The 19,356-nt window shown below is 44.3% G+C and overlaps 1 protein-coding gene across 1 annotated transcript in view; it reads left to right on the top strand.

The window, feature by feature from the left end:
- Nucleotides 1–1,980: 1,980 nt before the first annotated feature.
- EXOC4 (exocyst complex component 4) overlaps nucleotides 1,981–19,356 on the top strand; it is a 256,416-nt gene continuing 239,040 nt past the window's right edge. The window contains exons 1-4 of the mRNA XM_018083577.3: nucleotides 1,981–2,198; nucleotides 4,448–4,557; nucleotides 12,477–12,720; nucleotides 17,742–17,919. Of these exons, the coding sequence (XP_017939066.2) occupies nucleotides 1,981–2,198; nucleotides 4,448–4,557; nucleotides 12,477–12,720; nucleotides 17,742–17,919 (750 nt within the window). The remainder of the gene's footprint in view (nucleotides 2,199–4,447; nucleotides 4,558–12,476; nucleotides 12,721–17,741; nucleotides 17,920–19,356) is intronic.

Raw genomic sequence — 19,356 nt, 5'->3', positions numbered from 1 at the left:
GGAATTCACTGGTGATAGATGTTCTTGGAGCAGAGATAATATTTACTGGTACTGAGGGACCAGCCCCTGGCTGGGCTCTGCTCACTGTTATCTCCTGCCTTTTAATTTTTAATGTTTAACTGACAGGTTTGTTATGAACCTAAATCCTCCAGTGCAAGCAAACCTCTTGTTTCACCACCAGCATCTTCCCTTAGTAGGGAAGGGGTTTTTAAACTTTATTTTCAACCTCTGCACGCCCAAACCTCTTGTTTCACCACCAGCATCTTCCCTTAGTAGGGAACGGGTTTTTAAACTTTATTTTCAACCTCTGCATGCCCAAACCTCTTGTTTCACCACCAGCATCTTCCCTTAGTAGGGAAGGGGTTTTTAAACTTTATTTTCAACCTCTGCATGCCCAAACCTCTTGTTTCACCACCAGCATCTTCCCTTAGTAGGGAAGGGGCTTTTAAACTTTATTTTCAACCTCAGCATGCCCAACATGCTGTTCCTGGTTTCTTACAACATCACCACTGAGGGTTTTGGAAGCTGCAGAGGGAGGCTTCGCTTTTATTTATTTATTAGCAGCTGTGGAAGTGAAATAGAAAACCAGGAGGGATGTGAAGTTGTTGCTTTTATACACTGATTTATCAGTCCTGGTGGAATATTTGGGTTCTGTCCATGTTTGTTTTTAGGATATCAATGAAAATTAGGTTCCTTGCTCTGCTGCCCACAGGATGTCAGCTGGTCACTGCTTAAGATATTCAACTGTAGTTATATCCAGAACACCTGTGCAGCCTGAAAGATTTGGGTTCCTAAATTTTTCCAGCTGCCTCATGATATCACTTCAGGAAAATAAAATTTAAGCTGTTTTTCTCCCCGTTTATAGAGTAGGGAATAATGATTTGTTGACACTGCTGTAATGAAAAGAGTAACAGCAATCCAACATCAGTGCCAGTATCTTGTTTTGACAGTTTTCTACTTGATAATCCTCCTGTTTTGGGATAAATTGTGCCTTGATATTTATTATAATGTTTTTATTTTGAATAATATAATATTTTTATTATAATATCATTTTATCATATAATAATATGCATATATTATGTATAAATATATAAAGATATAAATACACATTTATATAATTTATTGAAATATATATTTATATATTTATATACCTCTTTTTTATAAATATCTTTATATATGATAATGTTGTAAATATATCAATATATATTTATATATATATATATAAATATATAGAATACAATAATATGTAAATAAAAATAATATTAATAGTATAATAATACTAATGATATGTAATTAAATATAGAATTCTAATATTATAATTATATATTATATATCCTATACATGATATAGCTAATATAATACAATAAATATATAATATAATATTTGTATAATATTATTATAATATTAACAATACTAACATAACAATATAATAGAATAATGAATTATACAAAGAATATATAAAATATGTAAAATATATTTATAAAAAATATGAAATTTATTATATTTTTATTATAATATATTTTATATATATATTACTATATAATAACTATGTTATATTGTATATTATATAGTATAATTTTTGTAATTTATTTAAATTATAATTTATTATAATTATTATAAGATTATAATTATAAATAAATATTATCGTAATATTATAAATAAAATATTATAATAAAAAATATTATAATTTATTATATTAATTATACCAGTTAATTATTATATTAATGAACTGTGTTCTCACTAACTCGTTTTACTCACGTGCTCCAAATATTTGAAGACTGCACCTTAGATGTGAGTTTTTTGGGAATTGGACCCTTCCACATGTTGAACTTCGTTTAGGAACAGAACTAAAGAACTATTACTTCAAGGTTTTCTGCTTTACAAAGGTTTTAGGGATAGAATCATCCTGGTATTCAGACACCCCACTGCCCAAAGTGCTGAGGGATGAATGATATTTAAAGGAGATTTAAGACAGGACTGATGTTTCAAAGCTGTCCCGTGTTTTCCCGGCAGGTGTCGGCCGTGGATTCCTTGGAAGGTCCCCTCCTGCAGGTGGAAGGGCTGAGTGACCTGAGGCTGGAGCTGCACAGCAAGAAGATGAACCTGCACCTGGTGCTGATCGACGAGCTGCACCGGCACCTCTACATCAAATCCACCAACCGCGTGGGCCAGCGCGGCAAGGACAGGGGCAGGATCGGGTGCGTCCGGGCTCGGGGGGGACAGGACAACAGTCCTCCTGCTCTGGGGAAAGTGAGGCACTTGGGCACTGCCTGCCGTTGGTTTTCAACTCTGGGTAGTAAAAAAACCCAAATCTGAAGTTCTGGAGCTGATGGGAATCTCCTGTCACACCTCCTGGATGGGGAATAGAGCGGGAGGTGCCCCTCCTGACGAATGGAAGTCCTGTCCTTTCAGTACCTTTGGTGTCATAGAATCACAGAATCCCAGAATCAGCTGGGTTGGAAGGGACCTCTGAGATCATCCAGCCCAACCCTTGATCCAACCCCGCCGTGGTTCCCAGCCCATGGCACTGATGCCACATCCAGTCTGTCCTTAAACACCTCCAGGGATGGAGAATCCCCCACTTCCCTGCGCAGCCCATTCCAATGGCTGAGCACCCTCTCTGCAAAGAAATTCTTTCTAATATCCAACCTGCCCCTGCCCTGGCACAACTTGAGACCGAGCCCTCTTGTCTTGCTTCCAACCCAAACCAGTGTGTGATGAGGATTTAAATGAAGGTTCTGGGGTACAAACAAGGCTGGTTGTCAGGTGGGTTTGGGGGCAGTAGATCTGGGAGGGAAGGGGACAACATTCCCCCTGTCCTAAGTAGGAACTTTGCAGAGTGCCATCAACTTACACCCCATCCTTTCATTTTTGCCATGCAAATTCCTCATTTTTCTGGCTGTGGAGAGCAGGAAAACTCAAACATGTCGATGGACCTTCAGTCCTTTTCTCGTTCCTTCACTTTGCTTGCTGGTTCTCTTGGGTTTTTACTGCTTCCCAAAGAGTTCTGCTGAGCCCAAATCCCACTCTTTTCCTTCCCTGGTATTTCCACCTTTCCTACAAATGTCATGATGGTGAGGCTCAGGTCAGGCAAAAGGAAGAAGGTGGGGGGAAAATGGCTCATTTTCTAGCAAACATCCAAATTTTAAAAGATGTAACCATAAAGTTTCTAAACAGATTTCTAAAGGTTAATAGATGGAGGCCACAATATTGAAGCCAGAGCTGATTTCTCTTGGCTTTGTTGTGTTTCCAAGGTGTTTTAAAGGTGTTGAAACTTCTTTACCTGGTTTGGTACCTCTGGGAATTCACCTGAAGTATAGGGCACCTGGCTATTTATTCCTAATTTTGCTGATTCTGTGTTTGAGGGCAAGAGTTGTTGAAGGGAAGGAAGGAAGGCGGTGCCTAGAAAAGAGAAACACAGTGTTTGGAATAAACAGGGGCAAGGAGCAAAAGGGGAACCAGCAAATGATAAAGATGCAGAGAAAAGATAAATTAACATTTTATGAGGAGAAGGGACTAAAAATCTGCCTCCCCAAAAAGAACAGGTGAGACAGGAAGTTGCATGAAATGAATTTATGAAATAAAGGACTGATTAAAATTGAAATTTCCTTGGAAGGAACGTTGCTGGCAAGTCAGCAGCCCCTTTTTTACTCATCTTATTAATTAAAAACAGACACAAAGCTTTGGTGTACCCAGTCTGGGGCACTGCTAATTAACTGCAGTTTGGTGTGGCTGCTGCAGGGACCTTTCTATTATTCTGGTTTGTCTTTTTTTTTCACATTCCCTGTTGCACATCCTGGATATTTGATGACTTGAACTCTCCCAGCTTTTTTCTTTGGTTAATGTGCTGTCCTGGACTGGCTGGTTGACCAGGGTGCAAAAATGTTTATTTCTTGTATTGATTTTAAGTGGGTTTTATCCAACTTTGGAACACACAGTTAATCCCTGAAAGCATGATTTTGTAGGTGTATAAGGAATACAGGTGGTTCTTATGCAGGATACCCTTATTTTTGCAGGTCTCCATAAGCATTTTGACCTCTGAGCAAACATCCTGAACTCTATTATAGGAGCCCTCTGCATTTTTTTTCCTCCTAAAAATGATTTCTTGTGTCCTCCTGCCACGTCCAGCTGTCACTGTGCAGTGTGACACATTTCTGGCTGCTAATACAATGTGAATTTATGAGGAAAATGGCCAAGCAGAAAGTCTTTAACTCCTGAGTAAGAATGTCCATTTGGGATGAGAGGCACCTGGGTGGGCACAGAACAGGAAGGAGAGGAAAAAGTTTGGAGGTTTCTGGTGGAAACAGAAGAGTTTGAAGGATTAGAAGTCGATGGAAGCCATGGGAAGAGGAGCATCTAAAATTTAAGGAATAAATGGGTTATTTGTTGCGAGCAAAGATTGTAAATAACAGCAAACTATTTGCTTTAATTGTTTCCCCTCCCACAGCTCCCTGGTGAAAGATGCCTCTCCTGTGCCTCTGATGGATGTCACTAATTTATCCACACCTCGGAAGTTCCTGGAAACCTCCCAGTTCAGCACTCCTGGAAGCTCCAGCAGTGAGTATTTAAGTCATGCACATCCCTCACAGAAGGAATTTGTAGCTCTTCAGCTGATTTTACAGGAGTAGCAGGAGGAACATCATCCCCTCTCCACCTCTGGCTGCTGAGGGGAGGCCCTGAGACTAAAATTTAGGAAGGGATTTATGCAGTGCCATGAGGGAGTGGCATGTCCTGGGGCAGAACTGACCCTATCTGCTTTTTAATTTTGGAAAATCATCTTTCCCCCCTGCTGTCCCCATCAGCTTCAGTTAAATACACTTAATTTTCTGTGCCTGTCTTCACCTTGATCATGAGTTTGGCTCAGTTTATGTGGGGGTCTCCCCTCCATTACTTCCCGGAGGTTTGTGTGGGTATTACTGAAGTTTTTTTTTGCAGTGTTGGAGCCAAAAAGGTCAAATCTTTCCCTTGTGGGAGCTTTGGCTCAAGGTGTGTCTGTACACAGGAATAATCCCATGATGATCTTTGTGCTGCTACAACAAACACTGAGCAAAAACATTGTTTTATTGGTGCTTTCGTGGGAGGCTTTGCAAGGGCTGCAGAGGTGGGGAATTAATCCTTGTATTGTTTCAGAAGATTAATAAGTGGGGTTGTCCTTGATGAATAATACAGAGTTGACCTGAGTCTTTTCCCCCCTTCCTTTCAAAACCTGACTGTTTCAGTATTCCTCAAATGCAGAGAGTGTTCCCTTCTCATCCTTATTAATTCTTTTGTCCTTTTGCTTCTGGGTTTGTCACACTCCCCTCCTAGATCCTTCTCTTTGATTATTCTTATCTTTTGCTCTTGTAGGGGTTTTGTTGTTTAGCTCTGCTCCTGCAGGGCTGCTCTCAGAGCCTGGGGCTGTTTTTCCCTGGAGTGGAAGGTTTGTGAGGAGTCACTTGTGAACCTTTCAGGGCTGGAAACTGCATCAAAAAACCTGGAAGAGAGGAACTGTATGAAAATTCTGAGGGAAAAATTTAAGAATTCCTGTTCTGCTCTGTGTTCAGTGAGAAATTCAGTTCAGTTTCTTGCTAAAAATCACATGGTTTTGGGGAACTGAGGAAACAAACCACAAAAATCTGAATCCCAGTCTGACCACTGTGAACAGAATGGGTTGGGTTGGAAGGGCCCTTAAAGATCATCTGGTTCCAACCCCTGTAAAAGTTAAAACAGTTCCTTTTTAGTGAGGGAGTTCTGCAGTGCCTGCCACTGTTTTTTACCTAAAATATCAGTCCTCTGTACAGTAGGAAAACCAAAAAGTCTGAGGTTCTGGAGCTGATGGGAATCTCATGGATGGGGAATAGAGCAGAAGATGAAACTTCTGATGAATGGAAATATCTTTGGTGTCTTCCTGATTTGTTTTTTTTTTTTGATTGCCAGTGTAACACAAACCTTAAATATGCTCTGAAAACAATTCTGTTGACACTTGTCACCTTTAAAGACTCACAGTTCCCAGTCAATCCCTGTCACATCTCTGGAGATTTGGCTGCCCCATCCCTGGAAGTGTCCAAAGCCAGGTTGGACAGGGCTTGGAGCAACCTGGGATAGTGGAAAGTGTTGGGGTTGGAACAAGATGGTCTTGAAGGTCCCTTCCAACCCAAACCATTCTGTGATGGTGATTTAAGTGAAGGTTCTTGGGTACAAACAGCAGTGGCTGCTTGTGAACATAAACCAGCTGAATACCTGCAAACAAAGGCTCTGGTGGCTTCATCCTCAGCTCCAGAAATTGATTTAGGCTGGTTAAAAAATCTGCCTTAAATTCTTGTTTTTTGCAGATCTCTTCTTGCTCTTCACACTCAGCACACCAGAAAATCTCTTCCTTGGCTCCTCATTCTGTTCTGTGTCACTCAGTGAAGTGCTGGGCAAGTGTCCCTCAGACTGGGAAAGCTGCAGATCATAATAGAAAACATTTGATCAGCATAAAGTATGCATATGGTTTTGCTTCAAGTGCACAATGTACTTATGGAGATTTTTTCCCTGTAATTTTATTTAAAAGTAGCCTTTTCCAGGACTGCACAACTAGCAGAGAATTTAAAACTTATGTGTATGCATAACAAAAGCTGTTCCTGCCTTTAGTCACTTAAGTTCTTTTTGGCTTTTTTATTGATGAAACAAAGTGGCCTTGCATATTAATGGGTGACATTATAAAGCACTGACTCACTCGACTTGTCTCAGCAAAGATGCCAAAATTTGGAGTCCTTCCTGCCTTCCCTTCCCAAAGGAGGTGTTGCCTTGTGCTGTAGAATCTTTATAAGGGAATTAAAGCTGTTCCTGCTGCATGTAAAATAAACAAAGCCCTCAGTAATGCTCACCTGAGGATTGCAGATATGGCACTTCACCAGTAACATTTTCCCTTCATGCCAGTTCAGAGAAATAAATCCACTTTTAAATGATATTTCTCTGCTTGAACCTTCTGTACTCTGAAGAGTATTTGTGGAGGTTCCTGCTTTGCCAGGCTCTTCCTGGAACTATAGAACGTGCTCACCTGGTTCACAGCAAGCCCAAGAGTGCCCTTTCCTGAGAAATTTGGGAGAATTCTGCTCAGGAATCCCACAGAAGATGGGCTGTGATGGTGAAAATTAATATTGTTATTGATGGCATAGGTAAATTTGAGGCTGAATTGATAATTTGCTTCAGTGACCTTTTTTTCCTCAGTGATAGGAGAGAAATGGAACTTCTAAATCCAGGCAGTGTGGTGGTCCTAAGGTCAGATCTAGTTACTGCTCCTACCTCTCTTTCTTCAAAAACCAGCTATTTTTGTGGAGGTGAAAACTTGTGGAGACCTGGGAACTTGCTCCTGGAAAATCTCTGCAGGAGCCAGAGCTTTAAATATCTAGTTTTAAAGGTGACTCCAAAAATGCCATTGTGCCACATTGTCTCAGTTGTTTCCACTTCAAACATGCTCAATAAATACTTAAAAGATATTTTTTTTCTCATAGACCTCTCCTGAGGATCTGGGTGGTTTTTCTCTAGCATTTTTCCTAGAATGTAAATGATCTGGGGGTGTGTTTGGGGAAAGAAAGGGAAAATCAGGGAGATTTTAGAGCCATGAAAGCCAGAAGAGTTAACACATAGTTATTCTCCCTGTATAATTTCATTATTAGTTCCTGTGTGTGGTCCCATCATCAGATATTTGACCACAGGGCACTTATTTTTTTATTTAGAGACTTGGTTTTCATGCTTGTTTAGGTTAGGAGGATTTTAAACTTGGCTTTTCTTCTGGACTACACAGAGCAGAAAATGCCCCAAATCTTTTAAAGTTCCCATTTCTGCAGTAACTGTCCATTTGTTGCTCCTTGGCTCCAGGAATGTGTTGGAACAAGGATTCAACACCAGGAATAATGAGCAGGTGACGTTCCTTCAAGTATGAAATGATGGCTTTGGGGCACCAGGAACTCATGTGCTTTCCTCTGGAAGGTTTGGAGGCAGAAAGGGCATAATCAGGAGGACATAAATCATGGAAAATAGCACATTAAATTTTACTGGAGTCCCATAAAATCCCCCGGCTAATGAAACTTTCAGTAACGAGCAGCAGCAAAACTAAACCCAAGAGCCTTTTCTTCAGCTGCTCTGCTTAAATGAGGTACCAACATTGACTTTTTGGGGGAATCAGACCAGCACTTGCAGCAGGTTGGGTTCCTGGGAAGCAGCAGAACTGGACAAATGAAGGAATTCCCAATTGGCAAAGAAGGTTTATAGGGCATCATCAAAGCAGGGATCTGTTCAGGGAACCTTCCACCTTTGAAACCATGGAAGGGAAGGAAACAGTGATGCACATGGTTCAACTTTTAGTGACAACTTTTGACTGCTTAAACACAGGGTTGTGCATTTTCAGGTGAAAAAATGATTCAATGATTTAATTTTTTTTTGAAAATGGCCACCAGAGAATGAGGCAAAATAATCATTCTTTTAAGTTGTTGTCTCAGGAGGCTTTTGAGAAGCCATATTTACGTTTTCTGCTTCACAAGAGGTTTTCAGAGGTTGTTAGGACAGGAAGATCAGCCAATTCCCCTTGGATTATGGGGGTTCATTCTGCTCTTCATCCCTGTTTTCCAGCTCAGGGCACTGGGTACCCCCAGAAACTGGTCTTGCTGTTAAAGGCTGAGGCAAAAGAAGGCATTTGGTACCTCAGGCTCTCCCTGAACTTCTCTCACTATTTCCCCCACATCCAACAGAGGATGGAGATTCTCCTTGGCCCTCCTTTTGTTGCTGATGTATTTATAGAAACATTTTTATTGCCTTTTACAGCCAGATTAAATCCTGACTGGGCTTTGGCCCTTCTTTTCTCCCTTCACAACCTCACAGCATCCTTGTGTTCCTCCTGAGTTGCCCGTCCTTTCTTCCAAAGGTCAGAAACTCCTTTTTTCCTTGAGTTCCAGCCACAGCTCTTGGTTTTTATCCTTTAGGATTTCCTCCTTGGTGAATGTCCAGCTTTCCTGGACCCCTTTGCCCCTCAGGACAGGCTCCCAAGGGTCTCTCACCTCAACAGGCCCTGTGACAGTCCAAGGTCCCTGTTCTGCTGACCCCCCTCCTTCCTTTTGGAATTTGAAGATGGGAATAAGTTCTGCCAGCCTCCTGCTTTTGTCTTCATCCAAATGAATAACAAAGTAATTCATGTTTCCAGTTTAAGAGTAAATACAGGCAAAGCTTTCACTTCTGAGGGCTGATCTGTTGGGGCTGATCTTCCTTCACCTCTGCCCATGTGGGGATGCAATTTTCCAGGTGAGCTCCTTAATAAATGCCTGTGTCCTTTGATGCCTTTCTGGGAGAGGAAGGGGACAGGAGGGGCTCATTCCTGAGCCAGAGCTTTGTGGTCAGGCAGCCCCTTGGTGACATTAAATGGCAGCAGAGGACGTTTGAAGCGCAGAAGACACGAGAAAAGAGCCTCTTCGGTTACCCGGGGTTGGCGTCTTGTCAGATCTCACAGATGAATGAGGCCCCAAATCCACCCAGGATTCCTGTTTAATAAGCACAACGGGCAGGAAACACACTTGAAAACAGGTTTTATCAAGCAACCAGATCTAACAAAACTTCCCCTGCCACGTGCTGCTCCCAGATATCGAGCTTTTCACTTCGCTGTCGTCTGTCAGAGATGCAAATCCACGTCCTGACCATTTGGGGGGGTGTTGGAAATCGGTTTGCTCTTTTGGAAATGCAAGAGCCTTCCTCTTAGCGTGTGCTTGGCAGAGTTCTCAGCAAGATTGCTGCTTTTACTCCTCTTAAATGCTGTCCTCCCATTTGGATACGGCTCCATTTCCTCCCTTTTGGGTTTTCGTTGTGTGATATTAAGAATAATTCACAGCCCTCTTACAAAGGAGCTGCAGAGCCGTGGTGGGGGGCTCTGAGAAGCTGCTCAAGCTGAGAAATATCCTCACTGAACTCAGAGAAACAAGATATTTTGGGTTTTTAAAAGAAAACAACAGGTTAAGCCTTTCTTCCTGTGCTCTTTTCACAGCTCTCATTGCAAGGAGCTCATTTTCCATGTTTGTGCCTGACGTGCTGTGGGTTTTGGGGGAATAACAAATGGCATTAAGAGGGTGGGTAGAGACAATGTCTGCAGCACTCAAAGTGCTTTGCAGCCTCGTGGGGTGAAAGGTCTGTGATGGAGGAGAGCTTTGAGCAGGAATATGTTTGCATCCAGTTATTAACTTCCAATTGGTGTTATTGGTGATACCTGTTTGAGGTGTCTCTATATTATCCTTGGGTTTTTTGCTGCTTTTTTAGGAAAACAAATTAATGCACTCTCTGTGTTTCTAGTTGTTTGTCTCGTAGCTTGTTCAAATTTAATTGAAAAGAGTGTGTGTGAGAGAGAAAAAGAAGCACTCTTTGATCTTCCTGATGTCTCATAATCACAAAACAGTTTTGAGTTGGAAGGGTCTTTTTAAAGGCCATCCAGTCCAACACCCCCTGCCATGGGCAGGGACACCTTCCACCATCCCAGGTTGCTCCAAGCCCCATCCAGCCTGGCCTTGGACACTTCCAGGGATCCAGGGGCAGCCACAGATGCTCTGGACAACCTGGGCCAGGGCCTCCTCACCCTCCCAGCCAGGAATTCCTTCCCAATATCCCATCTAGTCCTGCCCTCTGGCAGTGGGAAGCCATTCCCTGTGTCCTGTCCCTCTGTCCCTTGTCCCAAATCCCTCTCCAGCTCTCCTGGAGCCCCTTCAGGCCCTGCAAGGGGCTCTCAGGTCTCCCTGGAGCCTTCTCTTCTCCAGGGGAACATTCCCAGCTCTCCCAGCCTGGCTCCAGAGCAGAGGGGCTCCAGCCCTGGCAGCAGCTCCGGGACCTCCTCTGGACTCTGTCCAGCAGCTCCACATCCTCCTGCTGTTGTTCCCAGGGCTGGAGGCAGCTCTGCAGGGGGGTCTCCCCTGAGGGGGCAGAGGGGCAGAATCCCCCCCTACCCTGCTGCCCCTGCTGTGGGATCAGCCCAGCTTGGCTTTGTGGGCTCAGTCCTGCCCTGCTGGCTCCTGCCCAGCCTCCCATCCTCCATCTCCTCACCCAAACCCTGCTCTCATTCCCTGTCCCATGTGGTGCCCTCCCAGGATCCATTCCCACCTTGCTCTTCCCTGGCAGCATTTCTGGGTTGGGATGAGGAGTGTGGGAACAGTGGGTTTGGTTTGAGCCAGAGGGGCCGTGGTTGGGATCGCTCTGCTGCAAAGAACCAACTCTCTGCATTGTTGGAGCCTGAAATTGGTGTGAGCTGGCACTGAGAGGAGTGTTATCTGTTTATTGTGATTGTATTTATGAAGTGGCACCATATGGGCTCTCTGGGACATTGTTTTCTTGGTCTTGCTCTAACTCAGAGCTGCTGCTGCTCCTGCGTTCCGAGTCGCGGCTTCAGACAGCTCCTGCTCCTCGTGACGTGCCATTTCTCATCCCTGCCACGTTCCTTCAATCCTCCTGCTGGATCTTTTGACATTTATTCAGCTTCTTGGAGGAGTTTTTGAGTAAAAAAATCTGTTGAGGAGTTGGAACCATGGGAGTCATCTGTCACCCACCAGCCCTTCCCAAAGGAAGATGGAACAGCTGTCGGGGGGGTTCATTTTTATCCAAGGATCTGGTGGCTGTGGATCTTCCAAGATGCTTGGAGTGGAGTTTGCCTTGAAGACACACTTAACTTCCCATAAGTGTTTAAATATATTTATTAAATGTTTCACCCAGCCTTTAACAGAGCCACGCTTTTGTTGTTGCTGGGTGTTATCTGTAAATTAAGAAATGTTGCTTAATGAACACACTTAAAACAAGCAGAGTGTCTCTTGCTTTCCCATCCCTTGTCTCTTAGCAACAGGATTTCTCCCTGTGCAGTCCCTGTTACTTCAGGGCCATATCCACGATACCCTCCCTAATTCTTCCTGGTTTTTTCCTTTTTAGAGGCCCTGCTAAAAGATTTGAGTAACTTCATCAACCTCTTGGCAGAAGTGATAAAGCAGAATGAGATAAAATCAAACAATGAGTCGCTCTGGCAGCATAAACTTTGCTGAATAAATCAGAAGTCCCTTAATCTCGATACTGTTTGTAATGAAAATTCCTCTCCTGTGAAGGATATAACAAGTTAAAACAGCTGGGGCAGAAATTTAGGGCATTTTAGCTGCTTGAAACACACTGAAGGGATTTGTAGGGGTGTTGTGCCTTCTCATTTATGAATATCTTAATTGCACCAGGATTCCTCTGTTTTCTAATACATAACTTGTGTCATCCTGTGTTTCTAACTCAATCAGACGTGCAGGTTAGTGTATTTATGTATAAAAAAGCTCCCAAGCAAACAGAAGTAACCACTGCTCCCCCCAGAATCCAAGTGCTTCCTTGTTTATTCCTTGGTTGCTCCAAGTGGTGGAAGTTCTGTGAAGGCAAAGGAGTTCAAATGCTGCTTCTGGATGGTCTCAGGTGTCGGGTTTAACAGTTTTAAATCTTGGATTATGCCTTTTAAAATCTCTTTTCAGTGCGAGACTCGAGCCTGCTGGAAATCAAGGAAGACACGGAACTGGATCCAGAGGAGAACAGCAGTGTCTTCATGGGAATTCTCATCAAAGGGCTGGCCAAGCTGAAAAAAATCCCAGAGACAGTGAAAGCCATCCAGGATCGCTTGGAGCAGGAGCTCAAGCAGATTGTGAAGAGATCCACGACTCAGGTGGCTGACAATGGTTACCAGAGAGGGGAGAATATTTCCCAGGAAAACCAGCCCAGGTAAGGATATTCCAGCCCCTTGGATTGCTGGGAAAAAAAAAAAAGTCCTAATTGATGATATGAACTCAGTTATTTGGAGTGTGGCAGAGCCCAGTTGAGCTGAGGCAGGTGCAGAGCTTTGAAATCGTGTAGGGAATTAATTATGTCACAAAATTATATCACCAGAAAAAAGATTATATCACAAAACCCAAGTCTCTTAAATGGTTGTGCAGCCCCATTTCTGTTGGTGGCAAGGTGTGGGAGCCAGCTGAGAACTGTGCTTGTGCTGCTCCTCAGGATCCACTAGAAGTGTTCTTGGGAAAAACGGGATTCCGGAAGGGCACGTTGTCAGGATCGTCGTCTGAAGGGAATTGTTGTGGGGAAGGAAAACGTTGCATCTTCATTGTAGGTGATATTTGCAGTGCAGAATCACTCCCAAGGATGACATTAGCTTGATAAAGACTTCTTTTTTTAATTCCTCTCGTTAGCATTGCTGTGCAAACAATGGTGTTGTGAAGAATTTGTAGAGTTACAGTGCTGAGAACTCAGGAAAATTAAAACAAGGCTTTTTTTGTGTGGATCACAAAGCACAATTTTAGTTTCTGATGCCAGAAGGGAGCGTAATATCTGCTTGATACTTATTTATGAATCAGGCTGGAAAGGTTGGTTGTCCATTGAAATGGATAAATTGGATCAGATCATATATTAATGACATTAACCTGCCCAGAGGGCTGAGTGAGGCACAAAAAAGTTTGATGGGTTTTGGCACGTGCAGGGGAGTGTGAGCCTTTAAGATGCTCATATTCCACAGCTTGGGAAAGTGTCTTGAATTCTTGCTGAACACAGAGATAATTAGAACTGATTGTAAACCTAAATCACATGTGAAGTTTACAGCAAGCAGGTGAATTCGTTTACATTGAAAAGAATAAATTAGAGCAGGGAAGGGTCTTCCCTCCCCTCAAATTAACTCCAGTTTTAAATCAAAACTCAGCCACTTTCCTCCTGTCAAGGAGAAAATAAATCTGAACAACGAGGTCCTGCTGTTTCAATAGAGCTCTGTAAGACCCCAGATCTGAGCATGATGCAGTGCCCAAAACTGCTTTGAACTATTCATTAGGCTGTCAGTGCTCCTGTGACCTCAGGAATTTGGGGAGGGAAATGTTTTTTTTTTCAGTTTTCCCTTAAAACTGCTCCCACTTGGCTGCTTTGAGTCTCTCACTGAGCTCAGTGCCTGCGTTCAGCTGCTCTGCTTCCAGTGGTGTCCATAAAAATTCCCACTCCTGGCAAATAAAATGACTACTAAGGTGACAGAGGGGCCTGTGGGATCTCGAGCCTTGTGCTGGACAAGTTCCCTGTGGCTCATTCCCAGTGTTGCTCCAAAGTTGACTCTTATTTTTCCCATGGGAAGAGGGGTGATTGTTTCCCTCTACTCAAGGGAACACATCCACATCCCCATCCCTGCAAGTGTCCAAGGGCAGGTTGGACAGGGCTTGGAGCAACCTGAGATAGTGGAAGGTGTCCCTGCTCATGGCAGGGGGTGGCACTGAATGGCCTTTGAAATCCCTTCCCACCAAAAGCCCTCAGGAAGAGCAGCTTGAGATTCCCTGGGATTTGAAGTGATTTGAAAGTTGGAGCCTGGAGGGCTGGAGGGACAGGACACAGGGAATGGCTTCCCGCTGCCAGAGGGCAGGGCTAGATGGGATATTGGGAAGGAATTCCTGACTGGGAGGGTGGGGAGGGGCTGGCCCAGGTTGCCCAGAGGAGCTGTGGCTGCCCCTGGATCCCTGGAAGTGTCCAAGGCCAGGTTGGAGCAACCTGGGCAAGGGTGGAATGAGATGAACTTTAAGTTCCCTCCCAACCCAAACCATTTTGTGATACAAGTGATTCCTAAGTTTCCTAAAACATTCAGCATGGATAGATGGGACACAGACTTAGGACAGGCCTGACTAGATGGATACTTTTCAGATATTTTGCTTGGAATATAACCCTCTTTACTAACACACATTTACTTGCTGTGAGATGGGAATGATAAAAAGGAAGTAAAACCTGAGAAGGGGCAGCAACAGGTTCCAAGTTGTTCCTTGTCCCTGGTAGAAGGTGACTTTGGAAACTACACTTGCATCTCACCCAGCTGCAGCTGATCTCAACTTTAATTAAAATGGACCATTTTAAAGGCTGGGTAAATTCTCTGGCATTTTTAGGTCTCTTTGCTTGGAACAAATTTATGGAAAAGGGCTTAAATATAGGAATTGCCACTGCCTTATCCTCAATTAGTGGTTCTTTAAGGCATGTGTCACACCTTCATGTTTAGAAACGTGGACCTTGGGTGGAAGACAAAGTCACAGAGCCATAGTCAGACTGCTGCAGGAACCTCTGGGTCTCTCCTGGACTTTGGAAGATGTGGCTATAGAATAATAATACTAATACTAATAACACTAATAGTAATCTGGATGCACACCTACTTGAGGGACAGATTTATGGATATTTTGGTAAGGACACATTAAAATTCCAGCCCGAGAGGGGATGGTGTATGGACAATTTTGCTCCTAAATCCTGTCACTTGGATTTCTTGTGCTTTTCCCTACGTGTTCATAATATACTTGTGACTTTTGACCTCGTCTCAAAGCTTTAAAATAACTCCAGGAATTATGTCCATGCCACCACCCTGAGCAGGCAGAGGACATTACTGCTGCTGCAATGCCTGAGTTGTCACCAGTGACCCCTCTGAGGTGGCAGCAGTCACTCTGCATCAGCTCATTCCCGTTATTCCCTGGACTATGGAAGTTGCTTCCGGGGATGTGTGTCTCTGTCTCTCCACATATTTCCCCCTCTCCTCAGCTCAGGGGTCACAGGCTGGCTGTGACGAATTGCCAGGCTCCTGTCACTGCCTGTCCCTGCTCAGTTCAGGTCACTCAGAGCTCCAACCCCATCTGCATAAAATGTGGGCCACGTTCCGGGATGGGTTTGGTCCACCCGTGTCCCTCCGGGGTCACCTTGTCTCAAAAATGACCTGACAGATTTATAGGACTGGTGGAGGGCAAGAAGAGAAGAGGGGCTGGCTGATCTGAAAACAGGGAAATGTGGAAATACAGTGTTGGATCAGAATGTAAAGGAGGGGTGGGTACAAACACCGAGAGTGTGGCCTGGGGGAATTCCTCTCTGTCAGTCTGTAACACAGCAATAGGGACACCCTGGAATTTAAAAATAAATCCTTCTGTTCAGTATAGTATTATTTTAGGAATGACTTAATAAACAAGTTGATAATAGTGGCTCTTTAAACAGGTTGACAACGTGAGGTCAGGCTCGCCCAGGGACAACAAAAATGAATTTGTCTGACTCTCCAGCTGGTTCTGCTCTGCCAAACTGTCCTTTCCTGGGGAGGTGGAGAAATAACTCAGCTCTTGTTTGTAACGGGATGTTGGTAGAAGTTGGGCTTGGGGTGATAAATTTTCCCAGTGGTAGATAATTCATTTGCTCCCATAATGTTCCTTGGTGCCATTTCAGCCAAGGCTGTTGAGGCTTTTGTTGCTTCTTCTTAAAATACGAAGAAACTCAGCACAAACACCAGTTGTTTGGTTTTTATTTAAATGTGTCCAGTGGCTCTTTGTTGAATCTTATTGAATCAAGGAAGGCCACAAGTTAGTTAAGAGGACTGGACCACTTTTCCTATGGATACAGGCCAGGAGAGCTGGGAATGTTCACCTGGAGAAGAGAAGGTTCCAGGGAGAGCTGAGAGCCCCTTGCAGGGTCTAAAGGGGCTTCAGGAGAGCTGGAGAGGGATTTGGGACAAGGGACAGAGGGACAGGACACAGGGAATGGCTTCCCACTGCCAGAGGGCAGGACTAGATGGGATATTGGGAAGGAATTCCTGGCTGTGAGGGTGAGGAGGCCCTGGCCCAGGTTGTCCAGAGAAGCTGTGGCTGCCCCTGGATCCCTGGAAGTGTCCAAGGCCAGGCTGGAGCAACCTGGGATAGTGGAAGCTATCAGAGTTGGAACTGGATGATCCTTAAGGTCCCTCCCAACCCAAATCATTCCCTGATTATATAATTCCATGGTTCTATAATCCCATGAAGACTGAAGCGTGGTGGTGAAGGAGCAGGAGCAGCTCTGGTTTTTCCCGAATTTCTCGTGTCCTGCTCCGGGAATCGCAGCCCCTGCTGGGCACACACAGCAAGCATGTGGTGACTCCAGAGCTGCTGCAGGGAAAAATGTGATGGAGCCTGTCTGTCAGAGCTGGGAGTGCCTAACATATGGATTTGGGAAGTGTTATCTCCACGTTTTGTTGGGGTTATGTGTCTCCTTGAGTTGCTCATTAAATGCCGGTGAACTTGATCACAATTTTCCTGTTCTCGAATAGTCAAAATGTGATGTCACTGCCTTATCACAAACTATTTAGGGCTCTGCTGAGGTTCATTAATTGCAGTAATTGGGCAGTAAGGAAGCCATAGGAGCAGGTAAAATGTAGGACATTGAGATGAGATTATCACTGTAGTAAATACAGTAGTAAAATCGTACTGACTGACACAGATGAGGAGACTTGATATTTTAGGTTTCAGTTATTTTGCAATGTTTAAAAGCTGCCATATTAATTTAATAGTTCAAAATCAATTTCTTGTGTTCTGTTTGTGTGGGTAAGTCTACTTTTATTGCCTCAAGACTGTTGTTTTCAGCTGAGGGAAGAGCAGGTTGTCTCCCTCCCTGTGTGCAGCCCTGTCTGGGGTCATATAATCTCTAATGTGGTGTTACTCTGGAGTTACTAATGGTTCTGTCTTCCTTGTAGCCCCAGGTAGGACACTTCAGTGCTGTTATAGAGGAGGGAGTGAGGAGAAAGATCCTCAGGAGTATTTATGTCCCAAACCTGAGCTGAAATTAGAACCCACAGAGGGGGCTTGAAGCCGGGTGACCTCTCAGCGTCTGTCACCAAACAGGACACGTGAAGGACACTCTTCTGTCTCCTTCCCACTGCTCTGTTGTGCTGGGTGACTCTTTGTGCCCGTGGAGCCTTGTGAAAGCTGAGCAGAGGTTGTTTTGATGGTTTCCAGGTTGCTGCTGGAGCTGCTGGAGCTCCTCTTCGACAAGTTTAACGCGGTGGCCGCCGCGCACTCGGTGGTCCTGGGGCACCTCCAGCAGACAGTGGCCTCTCCCTGCAGCCAGCACGATGGGGACATCAAGCTCTACGACATGGTTGACGTGTGGGTGAAGATCCAGGATGTCCTGCAGGTAAGAGTCCTCCAGGTGGGCGCCTTTTCAGCTTTTACAACAGCTTTTAGAACCAAAAATACCAGTGTGAGCACCTGTCGTGCTCGGGAGACAGCAGTGCTGGGGTTTGTCTCGGTTTTTGGGAAGTGGCCACGTTTATAACAGATTGTGAAACTCCAGAGAGAGCTTAAATATCAGCAAAAAAAAATTAAAAAATAATTCTGTGGGTTCATCCTTCTGGTGTCTGGAAAGGTTTGATTCCTTTTGCCTACCGAGTGATTTATCAGCAGCTTTCAAACAGTGACATTTTTGTTCTGTTGTTACCGTGTCATCGCTGTCTTATGAGGTGTCACAGCTCTAATGGCTTGTCTTCTCCTGTCACTGTGGCTGGGCTTCAGGCAGCTGAGACACTTGTTTTCAGGAAATTCTTATTTGATTCTTACTCTTGACTCTGAGAGACTAAAGCTGTGCCTTGCTCGGGCTTTATTCTGGGACTGTGCCTTTCACCTCAGTGTGTGAGGCTCTCTCAGAGCTCTCACCCCTCACATGCCTTCCTGCTGTTCTCTCCTTCTTGCTGTGAGGCTCACACATGAATATTATATTTCCTCCTTTATTTATTTGGGAATTGCCTTTATATACAGCGCACAGATGTAGAGCCTCACCTGGGATTTGAGAGAGGAGGTCAAAGAAATGAGCCTGGCAAGATTTATGGTGGTCATTCCACCGCTGGGCTGTTGATGGAAAGTGCTCTCTGCCTCCTCTCCTAACAGGAATTTTCATTGCAGGGCTGTTGTTTAGCTGTTGCTCTGCAGGTTTGTTTGATTGTGCAGCGATGGAGGGGTTTTTTTGCTTACCCAAATACCCAGCTCTGTGCATGGTGTGAATTTAATACCTCTTGAACCTGCTAAATGTAAGGTTTGGGCCTTTGATCACCTCCAGTGGCTCCTTACCCCAATTATTTGTCTTTCTAGAGGAATTGTTATTAAATGAACCTCCATCTGTTTTCTCTATGACACAATTTTCACCTCCTTTCAAACACCATTCTCACCAAAGTTCAATTGGGGATGTGCAGCCAGAGGTTCCTGAGGGGCTTCTAAACAAAAGGGTGTCACAGAACTGAAGTGTCTGGCCCTGTTGAAGGGCACAATTAACCTTAAAGACATGAGGAGTGGCTTTGGCACTGGAGACCTCCAACCCTCACCTGTGATCCAGGAGGTTTAAGAGCCCTGAGTTCTGCAGACTTTGCTCCAGAGAGGACAAAGCCTTGGGAGTAAAAACCCTCCCGAGATTTTTCCCTCCGGCGTAGCAGAACACCAAGGCTGGATATTCCCCCTTCTCTGGGGGAGTTTGGGGTGTGAATTTGGAGCAGTTTATCCTGGCTATCCCAAAACCAGGGATGATGGAACCTGAACACAGAAGCACGTGTAGGTGTGAGCATTTAGGGAGTGAAAAGCGCTT

Source organism: Manacus vitellinus, unplaced genomic scaffold (genome assembly GCF_001715985.3).
Source record: "Manacus vitellinus isolate BGI_N305 unplaced genomic scaffold, ASM171598v3 scaffold_65_pilon, whole genome shotgun sequence".
NCBI classification, from domain to species: domain Eukaryota; kingdom Metazoa; phylum Chordata; class Aves; order Passeriformes; family Pipridae; genus Manacus; species Manacus vitellinus.
This window is presented reverse-complemented; position numbering and strand designations above follow the sequence as displayed.